Genomic DNA, 25,881 nt, shown 5'->3' with positions numbered 1-25,881 from the left:
TTCTTGGTCACCCCTTAATTTTTTTCTCCCATTTTTTTTCTTTATTCTTATTTTCTTCTGTCATCCCTTATTTTTTTCTCACTACTCTTATTTTTTTAGTCGCCCCCTTAAGTATTTTTTTCCTCTCATCCCTATCTTTTTGGTCACCCCGTTTAATTATATTTTTTTCCTCTCACCCCTTATCTTTTTGGTCACCCCCCTTTAATTTTTTTTCGAGTTAATCTACCTGGGTACCTGATTATCGCCTCTCACCTCACGTTCACACCTTCTCACCTGCACGCTCACTAATTAACAGATATACTTTCACTTTTCTCATATTTTCTTTTGTTTTTAGATAGTTTGTCTTGATTAAAAAAGGTAATTGGATTGAATAGAAATAGACTGAAGATATGTAGTGAAAGTGAAGGTGTTTTGTTTCTGCTTTGTTTTTTATTGTTTTTGTTGTTTTGGGGTGAAAAAAAAGGTTGTTGCTGTTGTTTGTTTTGGGTTTCTTGTGGGTGACTTTGTTTTGCTCTCTCTCTATCTCTCTCTATCTGTCTTTCTCTCTATCTCTTTCTCTCATTTTACCAATACATTATACAAAAAAACAAGGTAGCTCACCCCACACTTTGTTTCACCTTCACAAGCACACCTGTTCTCTCTCCCTCCTCGTTACCTGCCCGCCTCATTGAACCTCACACTCACATATCCTCTCTACACAGCTGTCCACAATATGGCTCGTTTTTTCTTATCACGCCCAATCCTGCTTTTTTTTCTCGCACCTTTACCTGTTCTCCTTTCGCCCCCGCCTGTCCACCTGTCCACGTGTCCCTCTCTGTTGTGTTGATTATTAGGGCGATACACCTGCTCCTTTCTGTAGCTCGCCTGTCACCTGTATCTCAGTTCTTTACCTTTTCGAGGAGGTGATGTTTGGTATCTGTTGTGTTCTCTTTCGCTTTTCTCTTTCATCTCCATTTTTACAGCTTTTTTTTTCCTTTTATCGTTGACTTAATTACTCTCTTTTTCTTGTATTTTTAGCGCCTTTGTTTCTTTTTTTTCTTATTTTCTTTCTTTCTTTTTATAATTGCCAGAACGTTCAAAACTTTTTAGGGATGAATATAATAAAGAATTGACAGAAAGAGTGAAGAAATAAGAAAGTTAGCTACGTGTGTGTGTGTGTGTGTGTGTGTGTGTGTGTGTGTGTGGTGACGGAGAGCAAGTTACCTACAAGGGCATCGTGGCAGCTAACAGATGAGGAACAGCATCCGAACCGCCTATACGAGCTGCGTGATGCTTCTTCTGCGTGTGTGTGTGTGTGTGTGTGTGTGTGTGTGTGTGTGTGTGTGTGTGTGTGTGTGTGTGTGTGTGTGATGGAGTAGGAGTGAACTGTAATGTGTTTGTCTTGTAGAGTGGCTCGGAATGGATGCTGAGGTGTGTTTGAGAGAGAGAGAGAGAGAGAGAGAGAGAGAGAGAGAGAATGCTATTGGGTAGGACTTCATACCATCAACTTTAGACGGAGATAAATTTGTCCTCCTCCTCCTCCTCCTCCTCCTCTTGGCTTTTCTACCTTTCCACGTGTCATAAGATAATATCAACACACACACACACACACACACACACACACACACACACACACACACACACACACACACACACACACACACACACACCTTTGACCATAGCCGCCGCCACCTGCAGGAATTCAACCCCACTCTATTATCCTTTTATTCCTCAAGTACATTTTTTTTTATTGTTTCTAAAGGTGCTTAGAGGCGCCATCTTTAAAGTCATTGGCGATAAAAATGAACTTGAGGCTCCATTAACATGCTCCTCAGACGCGTCCCAAACGTGTCCTTCATTCGTCTTGTCGGAAAGGGAATGCAATCGAGATGGTTTGTTTCGTTGAATATTCCGCCTTGTTAGTTTTCATTTATTTATCTCTTTCTCTTTCTCGTTTTCTCTCCTGTCTTCCAGCTCGTTCTCTCTCTCTCTTCCTCCTTATCTCTCTATCCCTTTCTCCCTCCTGCATTGATTTTCTACTATTTATTTTTCTTTCATTCTATCTTTCGTCTTTATCATTGTCTACCGCTTGCTATATTAATTCTTTCTCTGTTTTCACTCTTTCTTTTTCTCCCCACTTTCTTTTCTATTCATTCTTACCTGCCTTCTTTCTTTTCTACCTTCATTTCTTCCCTTCATTGTTTCTTCCATGACTCCTTTACTTCTTTCCTTCCTCCGTTCCTTCCTTCCACCCTTCTTAATTTCCTTTCTCTCATATTTTCTTTCTTTCCTTCCTTTTTTCTTCCCTCTTTTCTTTCATATCCTTTCCCTGCTGAATTTTTGGGTCTCACGGTATTGTCTTCATCCTCCTTTCCTCTCTCCCCCTTACCTATCTTCCTCCTCCTCCTTCGTCTCCTCGTCCACCTCCTCCTCATCCTCCTCCTCCTCCCGTCGCGGCTAATTGGGGGGAGGGCGATAAGGATGCAAATTCGTTATCATAAAACAGCGTTGCGTCACCCCTTTGCCGACTACACGACTTTGGTTACGTTTGACCGTGTTGCAAGAGTGTGTTGTTTTCATGTTATGTTTTGTTTTACTTTGTTTTTCTTATATTTTTTTCTATTTTTGTGTTGTATTTTTTTGAAGGGGGGGATGTGATGTTTTTTGCTGTTTTTTCCTCATTTTATTGTTTCTTCATTTCTTCCTTTATTTCGTTCATATCTTTCTTTCTTTCCTTATTTCATCCCTTTATAATTCTTCCCTCTCTATTTTTTTTTTTTTTTGAGGGAGAGATGTTTTATTTGCTGTTCTTTTTCTCCTCTTTTTTCTTCTTTCTCTCCTTCCTCTTGTTGTTCTTTCTTTTTTTATCTTCCTCTCCTTTTTTTTTTCCTTGTTGTTTATTTTCTTTAACAATGATCGGTGGTCACTTTCCTCCTTCTCGTCTTTCTCTCCTTCCTTCCTGTACCTGTTTTTGTTCCTGCTTGATCTATGTTTTATTTTTTTATCCTTGTGTTGTTTGTCTCATTTTTCCTTGTATTGTTTTGTTTGTTTAAATTTTCACGAACACCTACTTTTTTTTTTTTGGTATTCCTTTTTCCTTCTCCGGCTGTTTGTTGTTTTGTCTCACCTTTCTCTTTTTTCTCAACTCATATTTTTTTTGTTATTTTGCTTCTTACTCTGCTCCTCTCTTTCTCTTTTTTCTACTTAATTTTTTTTTTCTTGTCATCAATGTTCTTTTCATCATCTTTCTCTTCCTCATCTTCGCTTTCTTTCCCTCGCTCTTTATCCATATTTTCTATTTTGTTTTAAACCTTTTTTGAGACCTTTCACTGTTAGCTACTTTTATCTTCTCATTTTCTTTCTTTTCTCTTTGGCATTCTCTTTTACATAACTTGCAATCGCGTGTTTCAAATTTACTTCGCATTTTTCTCATTCCTCTCCCATTCATTTTCTCCCCTCTTTACTTCCCTTCTTCCTCGTCCTTCATCACACATGGCGCCCCCACCCTTTACTTTCCCTCCATTCCCTCCCTCTGCACACCCATTTCTTATCCTTACCCCCTATCCCCCCTCTACGATGCACCTAACCTTCCTTTCCCATCTTCCCTTTCCTAGCCACCACCCTATCCCATATACTCCGCCCTATCTTCTTACCTACCTTCCCTTTTTCATTCGTCCCTGTCCTTCCTCATTCCTTATCATCCTTTTTTTACCCTTCTTCATCTTTCCCTTCTCCCTTACCTTCGTCTTTCTCAATCCCTCCTCATTTATCTTTTTATCCATCTTACCTTCTTACCTCCATCCTTCTATTTCTCTTTCTCCTATGTATTCACCTCCTCCTCTTAGTTTGCCTCCATTTCTATTCCTTTTCATCTACCTGCCTTCCTACCTCACCTGCTTTTATATATCCGTTCCTCTCCTCTTTCCTCTCTCCTTTTTCTTTTTCATCGTCTTTATCTACCCTCTCATTCCTCCTCTCTCCCTCCTTCATCCCTCTCTTCATCCCTTTCCCTTCTTCCTCACCTCCCTTCTTCTATCTTTCTCTCTCCTCTCTCTTATCTACCTGTATTTCCTTACCGTCAATACCTACCAGCTCATCTCTCCTCTCTACCTCCAGCATCCTTCCCTCCATCGTCCCTCTCTCTCCCTCCAGCATCCATCCCTCACTTCTCCCCTCCCCGGCCTCACCATATAAACCAACACACACACACACACACACACACACACACACACACACACACACGCAGCGGCTGGTAATGTTTGAGTGGTCCCCGGAGAGAACGTTGTGTTAGCTCTGTGTTTGGGCCCCGAAGTGACGGTCCTCCAGCAAGGGTCAGTGCTCAGCGGTGGGCTGGAGTGCCTCTGGGTCGTGGCGCCGCGGCTGTCTTCCCTCCTGTTTGTCTATACGCCCTCCCCCCACCCCTAGACCCTCAGCTCCCGTCCCAATCTCCTCATCCCCCCCACGTGTTTCCTCAGCAGCCTCCTGACGCTGTGATAAATCGAGGCTTCCCGTTCCTCCGCAAAGACGAGGGTTACATCTTCGGGGAATATTATTTAGCCAGCGAAGTCGTTAGGTTGTTTGCGGGACCTTGGAGAGGGTCAAGAGGTGGAGGAGAGAATGAAGAAGAGGAGGGATGGAGGAAGAGTGATTGGGGAGAGTCAGCGTACTGTTTAATATTGGAACTCGAGCCTCTAGTCCTTGTCCTCAGTGTTTTCCTCGTATTGAGAAGACAAGATGCGTGAGAAAGAAGGAGGAAGAGGAGAGCTGGAGGAATGGAGGAAGAGTGACTGGAGAGACTGCATACTGTTTAATATTAGTATACTCGAGCCTCTAGTACGTGTCCTTAGTGTTTTCCTCGTATTGGGAAGACAAGATGTGAGATGTCTTAGCTAGGAGAAGGAGGAGGAAGAAGAGGAGAGGAGGAGGGATGGAAGAAGAGTGATTGCGTACTGTTTAATATTGGTACTCGAACCTTCACTCCTTGTCCCAGTGTTTTCCTCGCATTGAGAAGACAAGATGCAAGATTAACCCCAACGTTTAACCCGCGCCGCCCAGTGCAGAGAGAGGCCAAAACGTTGTGCCAAGCCATGGTAAATGTTTTCGACGTTTACTAATGATAGCGGTGAAGTGCGTTAAGATAGTGAGAGGAGAAGAATCTGTTAGGTGAGGAGAGTTAATAAGAAGAAATGTATTATAGCGAACATAAGGCTTTAGAATCTCTCGTACTGGTTAAAAGAAGTAAAATAAAAAAAAAATCCATTATCTTCATGCGTGTGAGAAGACTAGACCGTTTTTTGTTGCTGTAATTGCACAGAATGAGAAAAGAATGTTAGGGTTGTTAAAAAAAAAAAACTATAAAACAAATTGATGCCACCTGAGTCCATCTTACAGGTAAACATACGGGCATCTTCATCAATACGGGGAATCAGTCACTTCTTTGATCATATTAACGTAAACCGCTTAAAACACATTCCGGCCAACAGGTGTGCGGCGCCGAGAAGACCTGTGCCGCCCCTTAAACAGGTGTGGGGGCAGGGCGCGGCCACGTGTTGCCCGGTAGGTGAGGGGGGCGAGGGCGGGAGGAGAGGGAGGCGCGGCCGCCGATCAACCCCACCTCACGACTCTTGCCACACCTCACCTCACCTCCCATACCTTCCCTTTGCCCCTCGTCCTCTGCCCTGTTCTGCTGTTCCGTTCTTTCAATTCATCCCTTCTACAGCCTCTCATATCCGTACTAACCTCTATTACTCTCTCTACCCTTAATCAGTTACACCCATCTATCTATCTATCCATCCATCCATACATACATACATTTATACATACAATCGATCATAAGAACGTAGAGTCTGCAAGGGGCCGGTACAAGCATACATGCATACATACATACATACATGCACACACATTTCTGTATTTGCCTTTTCGTTCACCGATGATCAGTGTGAATAAATGTTACCAGTTCCCGATGATGAGACGGAATCTTCTCGGTGTGTGTCCATCAAACAATGACGTAAATGCCTTTTGGAGCGACGCAAAGTTGTCGACTCAGCGTCTCCGGGCAACAGGTGTGTGTGTGTGTGTGTATGTGTGTGTGTAGGCCGCGAGTTCCTCAGTTTTTCACCTCAGACAGTTATTTTGTTTTTACTTGCGAAACCGTTACCAGAGAGAGACGGAATACGAACAGTGAAATAGGTAAATGAGGTTAGACAGTGCAGTTCCTCAGTTTTCAACTCAGAGGCCATGATTTAGTTTTTATCTGCTAAACGATAACCAGAGAAAGACAGATTAAAGAAGACAAGGAAATACGTAGATGGGGTTTGACGGGATGGTTGTAAAATTCACACTACGTTGTTTTTATTGCCCTTGAGCTGTTTCCCTCGCTGTACAAAAAAAAAAAAAAAAAGACTGACGAGGCGTGTAGGAGTGCAAAACTATACCTCCACGATGACTTATTACCGACCACTACACTCATAACTCCCGCCCGTGTGCCCCGCCTAACACACACACACACACACACACACACACACACAAAGTTGCTGCCCCAAAGAAACCACGTTGTATCGGTGGCTGGCGACGCTTGGCACTCACATCTACGCAGTACTGACGCCGCGCCGGTACTGTGCGTCGGGGCCAGGGAGACAGAGCTCGCCTTCTGCCCGCGTGTGTAATGAAGAAACGCAAAGAATGATCAGCTTTGTGTTTGCGGTGTTTGCCAATGGCTGGTCTGCTGCTGCGGCGTGTGGGGGGATGGGTTGGGTTGAGGGGGGTGGGGGCACAATGGGGAGCTTCTGGCGAGGCTGTTACGTGTGTGCGTGGCGGCGCTTCACACACACACACACACACACACACACACACGAGATCACATCAGCACTGCATGGTGTCTTGAGATAATATGTATATTTAGATGGTGTGGGCTGATTATGAAGTGAAGTATCGTCTGCGTAGCGAGTCGTCACGTATTAATATTGTCGTTGACGCCAAGTATTGTTCACTGATATTTTAGCGTTTAGTTTTCTATCGCCTCTCGGGTCTTCTATGTATGTGTTATTTTTTGTTCTTCCCTTCATCTCCTTCCTCGCCAAGGGCCGAGTGATTCACGAGCTCACACACGCACCGAAACAGTTGAGACGCGGTTTGAACCAGTGAGCAATTACCCAATAATCAGACGAGCTGTTCACCCACTCCTTCACTTTCATGCACACTTTTGACTATATATAACAGGGGGAGAGTAGATGTGGTTTATCGTGTAAGGGTACTTAGGTGTATTTGCGTCGGAATGGGAAGGAAAATTGAGGTGAATCACTCTTGTCTTGGTGTGCGGCGCGGATCAGTCTATCTTCCGCCTGGCTCCGCGCACCTTCATGACTCACGTGACCGGGGTAGCCAAGGTGTGCTGCATGTCATAAGTCATTATCTTTGTTTTATCATTACCTTCATAACTTTTTCGCAATGGGAAAAGAAGAAATAGCAAGGGAGGGAGGAATGGAAATGAGCCTTGGATAACGGATGTGTAACCTGATGACGGCAAACACTCTGCTGCTCAAGTCAATAATGGATCTGCATCAGCGGGGCCGCGGGTCAAGGGTGACGGAGGCAAACTTTTACGCGCATAAACCTCGTTATCTCCCCGCCAAGGCCAGGCCGTTGTGGGGTGATAAAGAGACACTGTTCAGGACTCTTCATGCCGTCACTCATTATTACTTGTTGATAAATATTGGAAGAAATAGTGGATGTAAGCACTTGAAGAGGTTACGTCACGTTGCCTCGACTTGCCCCCCCTCCATCTGCCTCTCCTCCCTTCCCCACCCCTGACGCTCTCCGGCACGCCCCCATCTCCGTGGTCCTTCTCGGGGCTCTGGCGGTGCGAGTCATCAGTCAGTACCCACATCAAGGTGCCGAGGCCGGGGCGCGCGGCGTGGCTATGGGTAAGCATGCTACTGACGCTGCGTGGGGTGCCGGAGTGGATGCAGGTCAGGGCGGCGCGGCGGCAGGACCCCCGACACCAGATAGCATGGCAGGAGGCTTGACCCTTCGCCCGGTGAATCACTTAGCGAGGGAAGAGGCGCGCTAGTTTCACCACCACGACAGATGTGTATGATCTTAACTGCTCACTCGTTTAAGCCGGCTTGTCTCGCTTTGCTACAGGGCTGTCCGTGTGTGTGTGTCAGTGTGTTCGTGCGTGCATCGGTAGCAGCCTGGGATCGTGTTTACAAGGGTTCGCGGAGTCCACTTAAGATAAAGGGATTAACTAGCAACAGGTGGGTCGCCGCAGAGCTTGTGGAATGTTGGCTGTGTGTCGGATTAAAGCGATGAAGCCAGGTTGATGGACAAGCTCACAGGGTCGCGGCGGGAGAGGGAGGGAGGGAGGGAGACGACAGACAGACAGAGGTTGTCCTTGATCACTCAGTCACTTGATCATTCACTTTTTGTCGTTGTGTATCTTGTATCAGCATAATGGCAAAGCAGGTCAGATGGGAAACTCATGTCGTCAGTATCTTGCTATATATAGATCCTGGCGTGCTTCATACAGAAGGGAAAAACCGGCAGGATGTTAAGGTTTGGAGGATGCGTGAATCAAGCCAACAGAGTTATATACTAGAGGGTTCAACTCCAGTCTCTCGCCACGGTGAGAGGTGAAGCCACTGCTCATGCCTTTAACTCTGTGGTCGGCCGCCATTGGGTGACGGATTGGCGACCTTTTCATGATTCCACATGTTTACACTTAACCACTATTAGCTAGCCACCATTATGATATTTTGGAAAACTGAGCCGATCATCGTGTTGATGCGATATTGCTGCATATCATGATCACAGGTTTATTGCACTTAGGTGTACCTACAATAAAATAATGAGAAAAAAATTATGGTAGTGCATAAACATTTTTGTTCACCTTTTTGGATTCAACTCCTTGCCATTCATATACTTTTTATTGCATTAAATTTTCGTTTACAGTTTCAAGTTCAGCACATTTTTCTGATTCAGATGGTATAAGACATGTACCAATGTAACAATAATCAGGGGGTAAAAAATGGACAAGAAAATAACAAGTCTATCTGACAGAGGATCGCCGAGGCGCTGGTAACTTGATAATAGAAGTAGCAGACATAACTATGTGATATTAAAATTCTCTGTCTCGCCATCCGTCACTCTAAGATGGCCGCCAGTTGCTTCAAAATCCAGACTCGGGGAACCCTCTATGTCTATAACTCTGTGGTCAAACCTCGTCCTGTAGTACTCCCCATATAGTAGATGACCTCTTTTGGAGAGAGAGAGAGAGAGATACATACATATTTACATACATACATACACGCACCACTAAACTTATTTTCCACTTTCAGAACCGTCTGCGTCAGCTCGGGCTCTTGAGGAACATGAAAACCACGCTGCGCCCCGCCTCCCCTTCCGCCCCCCACCGCAATACCCTTTCCGCCGCCCCCTTACTCCGCCTCGCTGACGGGGGCGGGTCGAGCTGAAAGAAAACGAGACTCCGGCGTCGCTCGTGCATGTGTGGTGCCGGGGACGGGAGGAGGCGAGGGCCGGACGTCCAGACAGACAGGCCGGCGTGGTGATGTGTGTTGGTGTCGCCGCGGCGGTGTAGTGATGATCAAGTGTCCTGTGTGTTGGTAGAGGCCGGGAGTCTGTCCTCAGCATGGCGGGGCGTCGCGCTGCCCTTCCCCTCGCCTCCCGCCTCCTGCTGGTGCTCGTGATGACAAGGCCCGTTCTCGCGTGCTGGCCGGACTACGTGGAGCAGGGCGCGGAGCAGGCCGACGTGGTGGTCATGGCGAAGGTCATCCACGTGGGGTCAACTCGCGGTCACGGACTCAATAGTTTTTATAATCTAGTGCGAATACAAGTGAAAACGTTCCTGAAGGGCGAGGAAACGTGTCGGAAACATGTGCAAAGACCGGAGTGGGAGGAGGAGGCCACGTTTGTCGAGGTGCCTGACCCTCCTTCCTCCCCGCCCACGGATCCGCCCCTGGGTGTGGACGGCGTGTCGGCCCGGGGCACCTGCAGCGGGCGGGTGCGGGTCGGGGACATCATGATCTTCTTCCTCCGCCCCAAGACCCAAACCGAGGTCAGGGAAGGTCGTAGTGCCGCGGCGACCTTCCTCGTGACCTCGCAGCCCATCAAGCTCAACCTTCAGCTCCTGAGGTACACCCAGACTGCAGTGCAAGGTGAGTACCCGCTGGTGCTGTGTTGGTGCTGTGCTGTACTTATTTTGTTGTGATGTGTTGTACCGTTCTATGCTGTGCTGTATCGTGTTGTCCTGGAGGGTTGTGCTTTTTTATGCTCTCCCGGTGTGTTGTGCTTTTTTATGCTGTCCTGGTGAGTTGTGCTTTTTTATGCTGTCCTGGTGAGTTGTGCTTTTTTATGCTGTTCTGGTGTATTGTGCCTTTTTTATGCTGTTCTGGTGTGTTGTGCTTTTTTTATGCTGTTCTGGTGTGTTGTGCTTTTTTTATGCTGTTCTGAAGTGTTGTGTCTTTTGTGTCACTTTCTCTCCTCCTCATCTTCCTCGTCCTTCTTCCTTCTTCACCTTTTCCTCCATCTCAGCCTCCTCCAACCTCTCCTCATATCCTTCCTCCTTGCTAATAATCAGTCCTTCATCCCAATGATTCCTACTGCACCCTCACTCCCTCCTTCCTTCCTCCTCTTATATATCCTTTTTCCTCCTCCAATCCCCATCTCAACATGACCAAATCTCTTTCATACCTCCTCAGTCTTTCCTCTTTCTACTCATGTATCCTTCAACCTCACGCTCCCTCCTCCTCCTTCTCCTCTCCCTCTCCCATTGCCGTGCCACGACCGTCTCTCCCACGCCTCTATCCTCCTTGCACGTCTGTCAGCATCCTCTTGTGTCAGTGTGGTCCGAGCTGGGTGACAGAAGGACTGGGAAGGGGAAGGGAAGGGGAAGGAAGTGGGAGGTGTGAGTGTCGGTAGAGGATGCCAGTAGGACAAGAGGGTGTGACAAGGTTGTTAGTAAAGGGATGAAGGGCTGGTTGTTAGTGTTAGTGATTAGTGGTTAGTGGTTGGGGAGTGAAGGGGGTTATATAAAGGGGAAAAAGGAGGAAGGGAAGAAGGATAAGTGTAGATGGGAAAAAGGGAGGAAGAAGACTGGGAAGGAAGAGAGTATTATAGTAGGATATCAATGTATTATTATTATTATTTAATATCACCACGAATTAGGCATACAATTGTCAGTGGAAAAAACCCACGACAGATAGATCACGCCACCTTATAGGAATGTCGTCCGTCAGTGTTTACCGTCTCAGTTTTGTATACTTCGCACTCCGATGGTGCGCAGAGGTCACCTTGACGTACGTGACAAATTGTAACAATTATTTTCCAACCTGTAACTCGTCACTCCTTCACGAGAGTCCGACTGACACACAACGACAGTCGCTCTCGCTCCGACGCTTCTTGTACATAAAGGCTACGAATATAATTCGCCTTAAGGAGGCTGAAGTCTTAATCAACACCCTTTAAACGCCCCCCGACAAGCCCGTTACAAGAGGAAGGGGAGTGAAGGAACTCATAGAAGAAGAAGAAAGGAGGAGGAAGAGAAGAAAAGAATTAAGGGTAAATAGGAAAAAGTGAGGAAGAAGGGAAGGGAAGGAGGTAAAGAAGGGGAGTGTTAGGGGTTGGACAGAAAGAAGAAGGGAGGAGGAAGGGAAAATAAATAGGATAGAGGAAAATGGTAGGAAGGGAAGAAGGGGAGTGAAAGGGGTTAGACAGGGAAGAAGGGAGGAGGAAGGGAGGAAAACTAAAAGGGCGGAGAGGAAGAAGGTTAGGGCAGGGAGGAAGAAGGGAGGGGAAGAGATGTGATATATATTGTTGATGCGCTAATATTTACATACGGCAGTACACACACACACACACACACACACACACACACACACACACACACACACACACACACATCTCAGGGCTCGAGTACTGTGCGTGAAGGACATTGAAATCGGTTTGTCTATGTTTGTCAGTGCTTGTGTTTGTTAGTTTGTTTGTGTGTGTGTGAGAGAGAGAGAGAGACTATACATTGGTTTCAGCCGGGAGCGTCTTCAAACATACGAGCTTTCTCCTCCTCCTCCTCCTCCTCCTCCTCCAATCCACTGTTACCATGTTCCTCTTCTAAGCATCTCCTCCATCTACTCCTCCTCCCATGTCATTCCCTTCCCTCTATGTCCTTTTCTCTCCCCCTCCTCCCTCCCTCCCTTTTCTCCACCCCTCCACCCCCGCAGCCCTATCTCTCCCGCCCTTCGCCCATCCCTCCGTCACCCCTACAACCCAAGATCACAAACCGTCGACATAAAAAAGGGAACAGAATTTGACTCCACCTAACTTTGGAAAGACACTCCCTCTCTCTCTCTCTCTCTCTCTCTCTCTCTCTCTCTCTCTCTCTCGGTAATGCAAACTAAAAGAAGTGCGAGAAAAGAGAATGGATGGAAAAGTTGTTTGTGTTAGAAATTTAACGAAAGGAAAAGAAAACGAGAAACAATTTTTTTTTTTTATTATTTGCTTTTTTTAGTTGAGATAATTTTAATATAATCGTTTGGAACAATTCATCATCGGAAGGGTTTGTTTTTTCTTATTAACTGATGACGTGATAAGAGAGAGAGAGAGAGCGGAGTTTGTTTTAGTTTCTTTTTTCTCCCTTTTCTTCTTCCTTATTTGGCTTACTCCTCTTCCTCCTTCGTTCTTTTCCACCTTTCATTCTCCATTTATGCCTTCTCTTCTTATCTTCTCTCTTATCTTCTTTCCTTTCCTCCTCTCTCCTCACCTCACCTCTCCGCTTCTCTTCACTCTTTTCCTCTTCCTCCTTTTCTATTTACCATCCTCCTCTTTCACCTCCTCTTCCTTTTCTTATCTCTTTTCCACTCCTCCATTTTCAATTTTACATTCTCCTCTTTCACATCCTCCTTCCCCTCCTTTGCCTCCTCCTCCTCCTCCTCCTCTTACCTTCACCTACCTTTCCCTCGTGCTCCTCCCTACCTGATCAGTCTTGGGGCAGGTTTTTGCAGGTAGTTTTGGACCCCCGATCACCACCTGTGTTGTTTAGTGCTTAATTAATTACCTGTGGGTCACCTGGTCTGTGCTTTACGTCCAGGTGAGATTATATACCTGTGCTTACCTGGCGGGATGAGTGGGTGCTATTTTTTGTGTGTTTTTTCGTTGTTGGAGTTTTTGGGGTGAGGGAAGGAGTGTGGGTGGGAGGGTCCTAGTGTGTGTGTGTGTGTGTGTGTGTGTGTGTGTGTTTGGACAGTAATCGGAGCCAGTACCAGAGAAATGCAATCCGTACTTACGAAAACTCTTTACACACACACACACACACACACACACACACACACACACACACACACACACACACACACACACACATTATCTCGCACAAACATGGCAGAGTAAATGTATGTCAGTAGATCGGCTTACTTCATCCTATTATTCCTTGCTAGTCATGTTCCTCCTCCTTTTCCCCCTCCCCCCTTCGTCCTCCTCCTCTTCTTCCCTCTCTCTCTCCTCCTCTCCCCTTCGTCTCCCCTGCCTCTTCTTCGGTCTCTTCCCGCCTCTCCGCTTCCTTTCGCCTCTCCTCTTCCTCTCCTAGCCTTCCTCCATTCTTCTTTTATTCTTTAATGTCCCTTATTGTTCATTCCTTCCTTTTTAATTCTTCTTTCCTTCCTCATTTCCTTCCTCGTCCTTTTATTCCTCCCATTTCTTTCTTTCTCTCTTTCCACCCTTCCGAATTTCCTGAGTTATTTTCACTTTCCTCTTTTCTCTCTCTATCATTTATTTAACACTCGTTTCGCGTTTTATTCCTATACATCCTTCCTCTTCGTTCTTTATTCTTCCTCCTTTTATATTGCCCCACATTCCATCCTTCCTTTCTTTCTTTCTCATTCTCTCTGTATTATTATCGTGTATTATATACGTTCTCTCTCTCTCTCTCTCTCTCTCTCTCTCTCTCTCTCTCTCTCTCTCTCTCTCTCTCTCTCTCTCTCTCTCTCTCTCTCTCTCTCTCTCTCTCTCTCTCTCTCTCTCTCTCTCTCTCTCTCTCTCTCTCTCTCTCACATTATCTTTCTTTATCTCTCTTTCTTTGCGGTGCTTGAGTCCACAGTCATTCAACAACAGTGCAAATATAGCTCTTCCTCCTCCTCCTCCTCCTCCTCCTCTTCCTCCTCCTGGGTCCCTCGCAAGTCCGGAGGCGTAAAGGACGTTTTCGCTAATTGCTCTAAATGGGATTACGAGTCTTAATGGAGTGGGGCTTACTTCCTTAGTCCCCCCTCCAGCCTCCCCTGTAGTGTGTGGGGAGGGAAGGGGTTGGGGGTCTGTGTGTGTTGGTATTTTTTCTTTTATTGTTTTTTTTTTTTTTGCTTGTCTTTTGCTTTTTTTCTTGGCATGTTTGTTCGTTTTTTTCTTTGTTTCTTTCTTATTGTTTTTTTTTTTTATTTGACGTGTGTATATATATTAGTTTAGCATCTTCTTTGTTTTCCGTTCATTCATTATTTATCTTTTTTTTTTGTTTCCTCGCTCAGCCTTTTTCATTTTATTCCTTGCTCTTCTTCCTGAATTCATTGTATCTTTCGCCCTTCCTTCCTTATTTATTTTCTTTATTCCATCCATTCTTACCTTCTTTCTTCCTCTCTTCCTTGATTCCGCCCATTAGTCTCTGTTTGCTCTATTTTTTATCCTTCCTTACTCATTCTGTGTTTGTATGCTTGCTTGATTCTTTCTTTTGACATCTTCTACTATCATTCACTCTCTCCCCGCTCTCCTCCTCCTCCTCCTCCTCCTCCTCCTCCTCCTCCTCAGTGTCACGTGCCGCGGCCGCAGATTGTTAATGAGTTTGTGGAGTCGAGAAGTGAAGTTAATCCAAATGTTAAGTGGGTGCAATTTGTTTTCTGTGTGTGTGAGAGAGAGAGAGAGAGAGAGAGAGTATGTGCTTTAGTATTCTTTTTCTCTTTTAGTGGAATGTTTAAGAAACCGACGTAAGAAGACGTAAAAAAGAGAAAAATGTGCTTGCTTATCAAAAGGTTCTGCTCACTTTAATGTTTTCTTGGTGTTTGTAGTGATGCATTATTTTCTCTCTCTCTTAATGGGTTGGTTAAAAAAAAAGGCTAGTGGTCCGAACATTAAGAAGATGCGGAGATACAGAGAACGAGAGGGTAAAATTTCTCATTCTTCCGATAATACCACCTTCATCTTTTTCCATTTGTTTGTTCGTTAAAATTCATGGGCCGGAGTTTATAGTGTCACTTGTTCTTTCCTTTTTCATTCTTCCTTCCTTCCTCATTGCATTCCTCCTCCTTTGATTCCATTTATTTATTTCTCTTTCCTCCCTCCATCGATTTTTTTGTTATATTCTTCAACATTTCTGCGCCCCAAAACACACATTTATTAATAATTCCTTTCTTCCCTTCTTCCTTCTTTCCTTCCTTCTATTCTTCCTTCCTTCCTTCATTCATTCCTTTCGTATTGTCTTTTATCCTTCTTTACTCATTCTTTATTTGTATATCTATTTTCTTGTTTCATTTGACATCTCTCTCTCTCTCTCTCTCTCTCTCTCTCTCTCTCTCTCTCTCTCTCTCTCTCTCTCTCTCTCTCTCTCTCTCTCTCTCTCTCTCTCTCTCTCTCTCTCTCTCTCTCTCACACTTTCTTAGGCTTTCGTTCGAGTTTTAAGCACTTCCAGGGGTAGTTTTATGACCCTGGTAGTAGTAGTTTGACCCTTCCTTACCATGAACGTGAAGAAACACTCATGAGAACTCGTTTGATCTCCTTTTCGACCTTTGGAAATCGTTGTTGTGAGAGGCGAAAGCCTGTGAGACTACCGACCTATATATTTGATTAGTGTCGTGATGGCAGGCCAGTGGTTAATGCTTCAAGGCTAAGTAATATTTTCTTGCGTCAGTCGTAAGGCCTAATATTAGAGTATCGGCCTATCGCGGACTTTCTCTCCTCCGGTGTATCGTATGTTCTCTCTCTCCTCCTCTCTATCTATCTATCTTTGGTTGTCGTACTTTCTCTCCCTGATTACCGTACTTTCACCCGAGACTCATCCAGCTATGTCCGTGAGGCGTAGAATTCGTGTTCTGTACTTGTTAATTTATGATGGAAGTCGATTTTTAACTTCTTAGACTAACGGTAACAATGAAAAAGCAACAGTACTAAAGATGATAATAGAAAAAGTGAAGGATGAGGACGACTAAGTTAACGAGGAGGAGGAAACATGGAAACATGGACTAGCAGGCAGCAGAAAGCCTGTTGGCTCATTACTAGGCTGCCTGCGTTCAGTGATTTAATCAATCCGTTTGCCATAGGAGTGGCTTGCAGGGAAGGATTAAAGCACTTGTGTACCTACTCTTGGGAACGTTCAGTTCACACCCGTTGCAGCAAAGTGGCCATCAATGCGTTTCTTGAAGGAGTTGATGGTCTCTGCGCTAACCACTTCTGCAGGAAGGCTGTTCCAGTGGCGAACAACTCTATTTGAGAAATATCTCCTGCCGATGTCGGTATTGCATCGCTTTGCTTGAATTGTTTTTCCGTTGTTTCTTGTTCTCAGGTTAGTTTGTAGCGTGAAGAATTTGGAGTGATCAGCGTTGCTGAGCTTGTTCAGGTACTTAAAGACTTGTATCATGGAGAAGGAGGAGGAGGAGGAGGAGGAAGAGGAGAAGGAGAAGGAGGAGGGGGAAGATGAAGATGAAGAAGAAGAAGAAGAAGAAGAAGAAGAAGAAGAAGAAGAAGAAGAAGAAGAAAATGAAGATAAAGAATAATAATAATAAGAAGAAAAGGAAGAAAAAAAGAAGATGAAGATGAAGAAGAAGAAGAAGAAGAAGAAGAAGAAAGAGGTAGAGAAAGAGAAAGAGCAGTAGTAGTAAAAGGAGAAGGAGGCCAAGATGAAGGCTAAGGAGGAGGAGGCTGGTGGGTCCTCTCGGGTACGCGGAGGACAGTGAGCCGCGTGAGCCACTCGCCTCTTGTCCTCAGATTAATCGTCCCCTGTGATGGTAATTAAATCCAGGTGAACCCTCATTAACCTGGGCTGACGGCTCTGACGGTGCTGAGCCGCAGACCCTGACCACCGCCACCACCACCACCGCTGCTGACGAGGAGGAGGAGACGTTGCAGGAGACCCAAGGCATGACAAAGGTCCGAAATCAAGCAGAGGACGCATTCTGACTTCAGCGTAGTAACATCTCCAAGGCTATTCCTTCTGTGTGGCGCCATTCGATGCGTCCAAGATTAGAGGGCAGAGAGTTATTATCTGTTCACCAATTCACTTCTTTTCACGCCTCTCGATGCTCATCTTAACAGCCAGAAGGTCACAAGTGCAGAGCGTTTAAAAGGTCAATGGTTTATCTCTCTTAACGCCTCCGGTTCTTATTCTCACCCTCACAGAAATCGTAAATGCAGCGTTAAGACATGTCATTCCTGTCTTATTCACGCCTTCCGTTGCTTATTCTCACTCTCACACTCATATCGTAAATGCAGTAGTAAGTCTTCAATCATTCCTCACTCTTTATGCCTCTTGTTGCCACCCTTCGCCCTCACAAAGATCGTAAGAGCCGTAAAACATGCCTTCTGTTGCTATCCTTCCCCCTCACAAAGATCGTAAGTGCAGCAAGGCGTCAGTCATTCCTCTCTTCACGCCTCCTGTTGCTACCCTTCACCCTTACAATGCTCGCAAGTGTAAGCCGTTCAGACGTCAATCCCTCCTCTCTCCTCACGCCGCCCGCTGCTCCTCCTCACGGCCTTGAGTGCGGAGATTGTTCCCCGCACTGCCTAAGGACCGAGGGAACGCGGCGCCGGCTGTGGGAACGCCCCCTTCAAGAGCCCAATTAATCGAGGCCCCTTCCCCGCCCGTCCCCGCCCACCGCTCGCCGAACAGAGGCGTCCTGTGCGGGATTGTGGCCGAATCACTGTTTATTCTGGCGAGCCCTTAGTCGAGCACGAGATCTCATTAGACGGGAATGTGACTGATTGGATCTGGGTGAAGTACTGGGAGTGAATGATTATCTGACTGGCTGGCTGGCTGGCTGGGTGGTTCGATGGCTGGCTGGCTGGGTGGTTCGATGGCTGGTTGGCTGGCTGAGTGACTGAGTGACTGACTTAACTCTGTGCCTCGCTAATTTATAACTAAGTACTCTGAGTGAATGATTATGTATATCTAACTGACTGACTGACGTGTTGGCTGGCTGGCTGGCTGATTAGTTGACAGGCTGACTGACTGACTGACTGATTGACTCGATTTACTGAGTAGTTAACTAATTTATAAGTAAGTACTGTGAGTGACTGACTATCTGACTGACTGGTTGACTGGTTGACTGACTGGTTGGCTGACGTGCTGGCTGACTGACTGTCCTAATTTGCTCGATATATTAGAGTAGCTGATTAATAACTAACTGACTAACTGACTGACTGGCTAACCAACAGTGTAACCGATAGACGTGCTAGCTAAATCGCTGACTGGCCTACTGACTGACTGACACACTGACTGACTGATGGCTTGAACATGTCGACATAATGCTTCGTTAAAACAGACCGAAGCAAAAGAGAAAGGCAAACACAAGGCAGTAAAAGACAGTCATTCAGCGTCTGTCCGTCATTTTTTAGCTGTGCGGCAATGAGAAAGACTTCCAATCATATCGTCCAAGTTAGGCGATGAGAGAGAGAGAGAGGGAGAAAGAGAGACACCAAACAAGAGAGCAACCACACAAGCATTCCGCATTCATTTGTCACTTTTTTCCCCTTACTCCATTCTTTTTTTCCTTTTTTCTTCACACTTGTCTCTCTCGCCTTTCACCGCCACTTCCATCTTTGGGGCGCGAGGCTTGACAAACGGAGAGCCACAGTGCTATTATTACCCGCGGACACAAGACAACTTCCCACCTTCGTGCTTCGCCCACCGCCGCTACCCGTTGTAATCTGCTCGCTTTTTCCGACTCACCTGGCGACCCACTGCAATTACCTGTGCCGCCGCGGGTCCTCCAGAACTCGTAACTTAGGCAGGTGTGTTCGACCGTACTAATTGAGGGCTGTTACCTGTGTGACTTGCGGGAACTCGAGATGTGATGCTGGGTTCCTCCTCCTCCTCCTCCTCCTCCTCCTCCTCCTCCTCTGGTGTTGCTCTCTTGCGTGCTGTCTTGTTTGTTTGTCTGCCTGTTTGTCTGTGTTTGAGTTTAGGTTTCTCTCGTTTTCTCCTATTTTTTCTGTCTTTTGTTGTTGTTGTTGTGTTTTTGTGATAATTGTTTTTTTTAAGGTATGCATTGTAAGGAAACCAATGACAGATGTATTTTTTTTATAGTTGAAAGATACTGAACTCTAATCATAGAAAGACATTTATCTCTTATATAGGGTAATGTATTTGTTTAGGCAATGTTCGTCCACATACCTACTTCTGTCCCTCTCTCTCTCTCTCCCTCCCTCCTCTTTCTTGTCCCTTCTTTCTCTCCTGTTCCTTCCTTCTTCATTACCATCGTCCTCATTTATATCATCATTATCTTCTTTTCCTTTATCTTCTTCTTCCTCCTCCTCCTCCTCCTCCTCCTCCTCCTCCTCCTCCTCACTACCCTCTCCTTACTCCCCATCACTCCTTGCTCTGTGTCTTCTCCGTCAATCATTCCTGTACTCCTTGTTATCTCGAGTTCCTTACCGTATATGTGTAGAGATACGTTTATCCTACCTCCCCTTCCCTCCCCTTTCCCCTTTCCCTTCCCCTTCCCCTTGCCTTCCCCCATGACTTCTTCCTTTCCTCGTTCCTCCTCCTAGTTTCGTCTTCTAATTTTCCTCTCCCTCTTCTCCTTCCTCGTCTATCCTCCCTCGCTTCCTTCCCCCTTCCCCTTTCTTGTCCCTTTCCCCTCACTTTTTATCCCTTCTTCCTCCTCCTCCATCCACGGCCTTCTTATTTTCTTTATCCTCGCCTTGTATAGGCCAACCGGCCTCTTGCAGACTCCTTACGTTCTTATGTTCCTCTTTCCTTCAATCTATTATTCGTCCTTCTGCCACCTTTTCTCTTTCCCTCCTCCTTGTCCTTCTTCGTCAGTTTCCTTTCTTTTCCTTTTCATCTTTCTTTATCTTCCTCGTTCTTGCTGTTGCTTGATTCATTTTCACTCTTGTTTATTGCTATTTATCATTCTCTTGTTCCAATACTTCTCCTTTAGTTACCTTTCTCATTTTCCTTTACTTTTACTTTCCCCCCTTCATCTACGTTACTTTCACTTTTCATTTTCATATCTTCTTCCATTGTTTCCCTCATCATCATCTTTCTCATATTCATCAGTTTCCCTCCTCCTCCTCTACCTTCCCCTCCTCCTCTTATTCATCTCCACCGCATCATCTCCCTCACACCCTCTCCTATCTCCCTGTCTGCCTATCTTCCTCCCCCGATCAGTGTCGATGCCGGAAAGATAAGGGAAAGGGACGGCAGAGTAAAGTGCTGGGGATGGGACGGGATGAAGGAGCGGGGGACGGGAAGATAGGCTGGATAAGAGATCGATAAACGGAAAGTACAGGGCAGAAAGAAAGTAATACAAGGGTGCTGTATAGAGTCAATTTTGTGAAACGGTTGAGTATGTGGTGGTTGGTGTTATTTATTTTATTTTTACTACAAAGATGTCATGGGATAAAGTTAAGTATTTTTCAGTCTTGTCCTAAAATATAAAAGGACTCTGTTATCTTATTTTGCTGGAAATGTAACAAAAAAAAAAAAAAATTGACACGTGCTGGAGTAAGATTCACATGGACGCAAACAAACGGAAAGGATGGAAGTGGGAAAAGGAGAAGAAAGGAGTAGGAAAGGAAGGGAAAACTTGCAGTACCAGCCTCCTTTTGTCTTTCTCTCTCTGCTTGCATCTCCACCCATCTTCCTCATCTCTCTCATCTCCTACGCATTTGAGCATCATTACCCCAGCATCCATCTAGCTTTTCCACTCTCCCTCCCTTCGGCTCCTCCCCTCCACCCTCTCCCTTTCACTACCAACTCTCACCCCCTCCCTACTCAGCTTCCCTTTCCACTCCCCTTTCTCCTCCCCTTCACCCCTTCCTCTTTACCCACTGCAGGTTTCCCATTCCCCCTCCTTTCACTCTCCTTACCTCACGTTCTTTCCTTCGTCTATATTCCTTGTATCCTCTCTCTATCCTTCTCCTCCTCCTCCAGCCCTTCCCCCTTCACTACACCTCCTTTCCCATCCCCTACCTCCCTTCCCCCTTCTACATACCTCATTATCCCCTTCATCTTCAGGGCCTCATCTCGTTCCTCTTGATGGGCTTGTCGTTAATGATGGTTCTCCGCTTGTTATCACCCAGTAAAGCACACCCGTATGTTGTTTATCATCTTTACGGGGGGTGGGGGTGGCGGCGTCATCTACCCCCTCCCCTACCTCTCCTTCCTCTCCCCCTTCTCCTCCCTTCCTTCCCTTTGATGTATTACCAATTAAGGCAGTAAAATGGATCCCCGAAGCTGGTGGTTATGTTGTTAATTTCTCTATTGAGGGCGCCGCGTGGAGGGAAGGAGGGACAGAAGGGGCGAAAGGGAGGAAGGGAAGGAGAGGGAGAGAGAGAGACGAAGGTATGTCTGAAAGGTAGATTAATTAGTGTTTGGAATGCTGTTTGTTGATTATAATGATGATAATGCTGATAGTTCTGTTTTGTCTGTTTTAGTACGGTTTACATAATGCAGTTTGTGCTGAACGAAAGCGGATATTAGCTTGAAAGAACGTAGAAAAAGAAAAAAATGAGTTTGGGTATAAGAATAGGTGTTAAATAAGAGAGTTTGGACTAAAAGAGAAGGAATACCAGCTTGAATGAACGTAGGAAATGAAATAAATGAGATTGGGTATAAGATAAGGTGTTGAATAAGAGAGTTTGGACTGAAAGAGAATGAATATCAGCTTGAAAGAACGTAGGAAAAAAAAAATGAGTTTGGGTAAAAGAGAAGGTGTTAAATAAGATAGTTTGGACTGAAAGAGAATGAATATCAGCTTGAAAGAACGTAGGAAAGTAAAAAAAATTGAGTTTGGGTATATGAGAAGGTGTTAAAAAAGATAGTTTGGACTGAAAGAGAATGAATATCAACTTGAAAGAACGTAGGAAAAAAAAAATGAGTTTGGGTAAAAGAGAAGGTGTTAGATAAGATAGTTTGGACATAAAGAGAATGAAAATCAGCTTGAAAGAACGTAGGAAAGTAAAAAAAATTGAGTTTGGGTATATGAGAAGGTGTTAAATAAGATAGTTTGGACATAAAGAGAATGTATATCAGCTTGAAAGAACGTAGGAAAGTAAAAAAAATTGAGTTTGGGTATATGAGGTGTTAAATAAGATAGTTTGGACATAAAGAGAATGAATATCAGCTTGACAGAACGTAGGAAAATAAAAAAAAACTGAGTTTGGGTAAAAGAGAAGGTGTTAGATAAGATAGTTTGGACTGAAAGAGAATGAATATCAGCTTGAAAGAACGTAGGAAAAAAAAAATGAGTTTGGGTATACGAGAAGGTGTTAGATAAGATAGTTTGGACATAGAATGAATATCAACTTGAAAGAACGTAGGAAAAGAAATAAATGAGTTCGGGATAAGAACTGAAACATTTGGGGTTACTAGAAAAGGGTTTGAGGCCGTTTGTGCTGAAAAAAAGGAAAAGTAGATTAAAAAAAAAACATATAAAAAAGAAGAAATGAGTTTGAGCTATAAATGAAAGAGTTTGAACTATAAGGGAAAGTTTACAGGAGACAATTTGAGCTGGAAAAAAAAAGATTAGTTCGAAGAGAAATGAAATGAAGAAATAAGTTTGGGGTTTAAATGGAAAGAGTTTGGGCTAGAGAGAAGTCTATTTGGGCTTGGGGAGGAGAGTCTTGTTGGGGTGACTGGCTGGCTGATCTGACGGACGGGGGATTGAAGCCCATAAGGAAGGTTGATCAAGCTGGAAGGACGAGAGTAGGTTTGCCAGAGGGTTTGGGCTGCTTATAAAAAAAAGGCCAATGTTATTTCACATAATCTTATCGTATCTAATCTATCTCAAGCCCTTTTTTTCTTTTCTCTCATATTATGGTAAAGGGAAAAAACTTGTTAGCTTGAAAGAGGTTTGATTCTTGTACCCATTTTTCTATCTTCCTCCTCCTCCTCCTCCTCCTCCTCCTCCTCCTCTACTATAGTACCCAATTCCACATCATCACATCTCCATATCCTAATCGTACTATTGTTCCCTTCTCCTCCTCCTCTTCCTCTTCTTCCTCCTGCTATTCTCCTCTTCCTCCTCCTTCTCTTCGTACTCCTAAGTCTTGCACCCTTCCTCCTCCTCATCCTCCTGCTCTTCCTCCTTACCTTCTCCTGCTCCTCCTCCTCCTATCCTTCTCTTCACCTCCTTCGCTGTCTATCCTTTCCATCGAGTACTTTCCTCCATCTGCTCTCTCTCTCTCTCTCTCTCTCTCTCTCTCTCTCTCTCTCTCTCTCTCTCTCTCTCTCTCTCTCTCTCTCTCTCTCTCTCTCTCTCTCTCTCTCTCTCTCTCTCTCTCTCTCTCTCTCTCTCTCACACACACACACACACACACACACACACACACACACACACACACACACACACACACACACACACACACACACACACACACACACACATCTCCACGTGAATCTCATCGGAGTGACTCGTCTTCGAAATCTTGACGGAGCTGTTTCCTCCTCCATTAAACACTATTGTTGCAAGGCTAGCGGAGGAGGAGGAGGAGGAGATAGGGAACGAACGGATAAGGACGATTTGGAAGGCGAATGGAATGTTGTTTGTAGCGAGTGGATAAAGGTGATAAATTTGACACGTTAAGAATTGATAGTGTTTCCTTATTGTTGTTCTTCTTTGGCACTTTGTCTAGTAATAGTGATGATGATAATGATTAAAAAAATAATTGAAAGAAGACTGGACGAAAAGGCTACTAATTAAAGTTCCAAAAATCATTGAGGCTGAAAGTTAGTAAGATGGATTTGAAGTGGAAAGAATAACTATATGAAGGAATATGAGGATTATAGAAACACGAAGTGAAAGTGAATTAGAGGATTGTGGGAAATAGAATAAGGAAAAGAGAGAGAGGAGGAAGGATGCAGGATGACTGTCGTGTGTGTGTGTGTGTGTGTGTGTGTACAAGTCGCCGTCACTCCTACGTACACATACACGTGAAATATGGCCGGTGGTAAATCTATCAACTTACACACACACACACACACACACACACACTAAAATGGTCATGAACGCCTGTGACCATGATTGAGAGAGAGAGAGAGAGAGAGAGAGAGAGAGAGAGAGAGAGAGAGAGAGAGAGAGAGAGAGAGAGAGAGAGAGAGAGAGAGAGAGAGAGAGAGAGAGAGATTTACATAGATTTACATAGAAAATCAGACCACACAGACCCCATGGTCCAGACTTGGTGGTCTGTCCTTAAACCTAAGTGATTTTACATTAATCAGAAGACTCCAAAACGTTGCACTTCTACTCTAGTTGATATTAAGTTGAAGGAAGTGACGGTCGAGCTTATTTTTGAAGGAGTCAATCGTGTTACACTGGACCACTGATGGTGGAAGCTTATTCCATTCTCGCACTACAACGTTGGTGAAGAAAAATTTTGTGCAGTCTGAATTTACTTGTCTACATCTGAGTTTTACGCCATTGTTCCTCGTGCGCAGACTGTCATCGATCATAAACAATGTTGATCTGTCTACATTCGTGAAACCATTAAGTATTTTAAAACATTCGATCAGTTTTCCTCGGAGGCGACGTTTCTCAAGAGAGAACATGTTAAGGGTAGAAAGCCTTTCTTCGTAGGATTTGTTGCGCAAGGAAGGGATCATTTTCGTTGCCCGACGCTGAACACCTTCTAATTTAGCAATATCCTTTGCATGGTGGGGGGACCAAAACTGTACCGCATATTCCAAGTTGGGTCTGACTAAACTGTTGTAGAGCGGGAGTATTACATCTTTATTCTTGAATACAAAGTTTCTTTTAATGAAGCCCAACATTCTGTTCGCTTTATTTGCTGCATCGATGCAATGCTGTGAGAATTTGAGGTTTGACGCGATTTTGACCCCCAAGTCTTTGACGCATTGAACGCTTTTGAGTTTAACGCCGCGCATTTCGTATTCGAACTTCTTATTCCTCGTTCCAACTTGAAGGACCTGGCACTTGTCTACGTTAAAGGGCATCTCCCATCTATCCGACCAAGCTGAAATTTTGTGCAAATCCTCTTGGAGGCTTTGCCTGTCTTCGTCAGTGAGAACCGAGTTACCAATCTTTGTGTCGTCTGCAAATTTACTAATGCGGTTATTGAGTCCAACATCCACGTCGTTGATGTAAATAATGAAGAGCACTGGGCCAAGGACCGAGCCCTGAGGGACGCCACTAGTGACAGGCGCCCACTCTGAGTTAAATCCGTCAATCACTACTCTTTGTTGTCTGTTGCTCAACCAATTCGCGATCCATTGGTTTACTTGACCGTCAATACCTATTTGCTTTAATTTGTAAAGTAATTTATGATGGGGAACTTATCAAACGCTTTCTGGAAATCAAGATAGACTACGTCCAGTGATTTGGTTACGTCATAAACAGTGAAGAGGTCGTTATAAAAGGTTAATAGGTTTGATAGGCAGGATCTTTTGTTTCGGAAGCCATGTTGTGAGTCCCCAATCAATGAGTGGCTTTCAAGGTAACTCACAATTTTGTCTCTAATTATGCCCTCAAGTAGCTTACCTACAACCGAAGTTAGACTAATGGGCCTGTAATTACCTGGTACTTTTTTGTCTCCTTTCTTGAAAATCGGTGTCACGTTAGCCTTTTTCCAATCTGAAGGGACGATGCCTTGTCGCAAGGACATATTGAATACGGTTGTGAGGGAGGAGAGTATTTCGCTCTTCGTTTCTTTCAGCAGAGTTGGATATACTTTGTCAGGTCC

General features: G+C 44.8%; 1 protein-coding gene across 4 annotated transcripts in view; it reads left to right on the top strand.

Moving 5' to 3' along the window:
- The first annotated feature begins 7,857 nt into the window (after positions 1 to 7,857).
- LOC126992988 (uncharacterized) overlaps positions 7,858 to 25,881 on the top strand; it is a 50,685-nt gene continuing 32,661 nt past the window's right edge. For all 4 annotated transcript variants that reach the window (XR_007747218.1, XM_050851811.1, XM_050851810.1 and 1 more), the window contains exons 1-2: positions 7,858 to 7,901; positions 9,315 to 10,151. Coding sequence is in view for 3 of the 4 variants with exons in the window: in XM_050851811.1 (XP_050707768.1) it covers positions 9,626 to 10,151 (526 nt within the window). In the remaining variant the exon portion in view is untranslated. The remainder of the gene's footprint in view (positions 7,902 to 9,314; positions 10,152 to 25,881) is intronic.

The sequence above is a fragment of the Eriocheir sinensis genome, unplaced genomic scaffold (genome assembly GCF_024679095.1).
Source record: "Eriocheir sinensis breed Jianghai 21 unplaced genomic scaffold, ASM2467909v1 Scaffold537, whole genome shotgun sequence".
NCBI classification, from domain to species: Eukaryota; Metazoa; Arthropoda; class Malacostraca; order Decapoda; family Varunidae; genus Eriocheir; species Eriocheir sinensis.
This window is presented reverse-complemented; position numbering and strand designations above follow the sequence as displayed.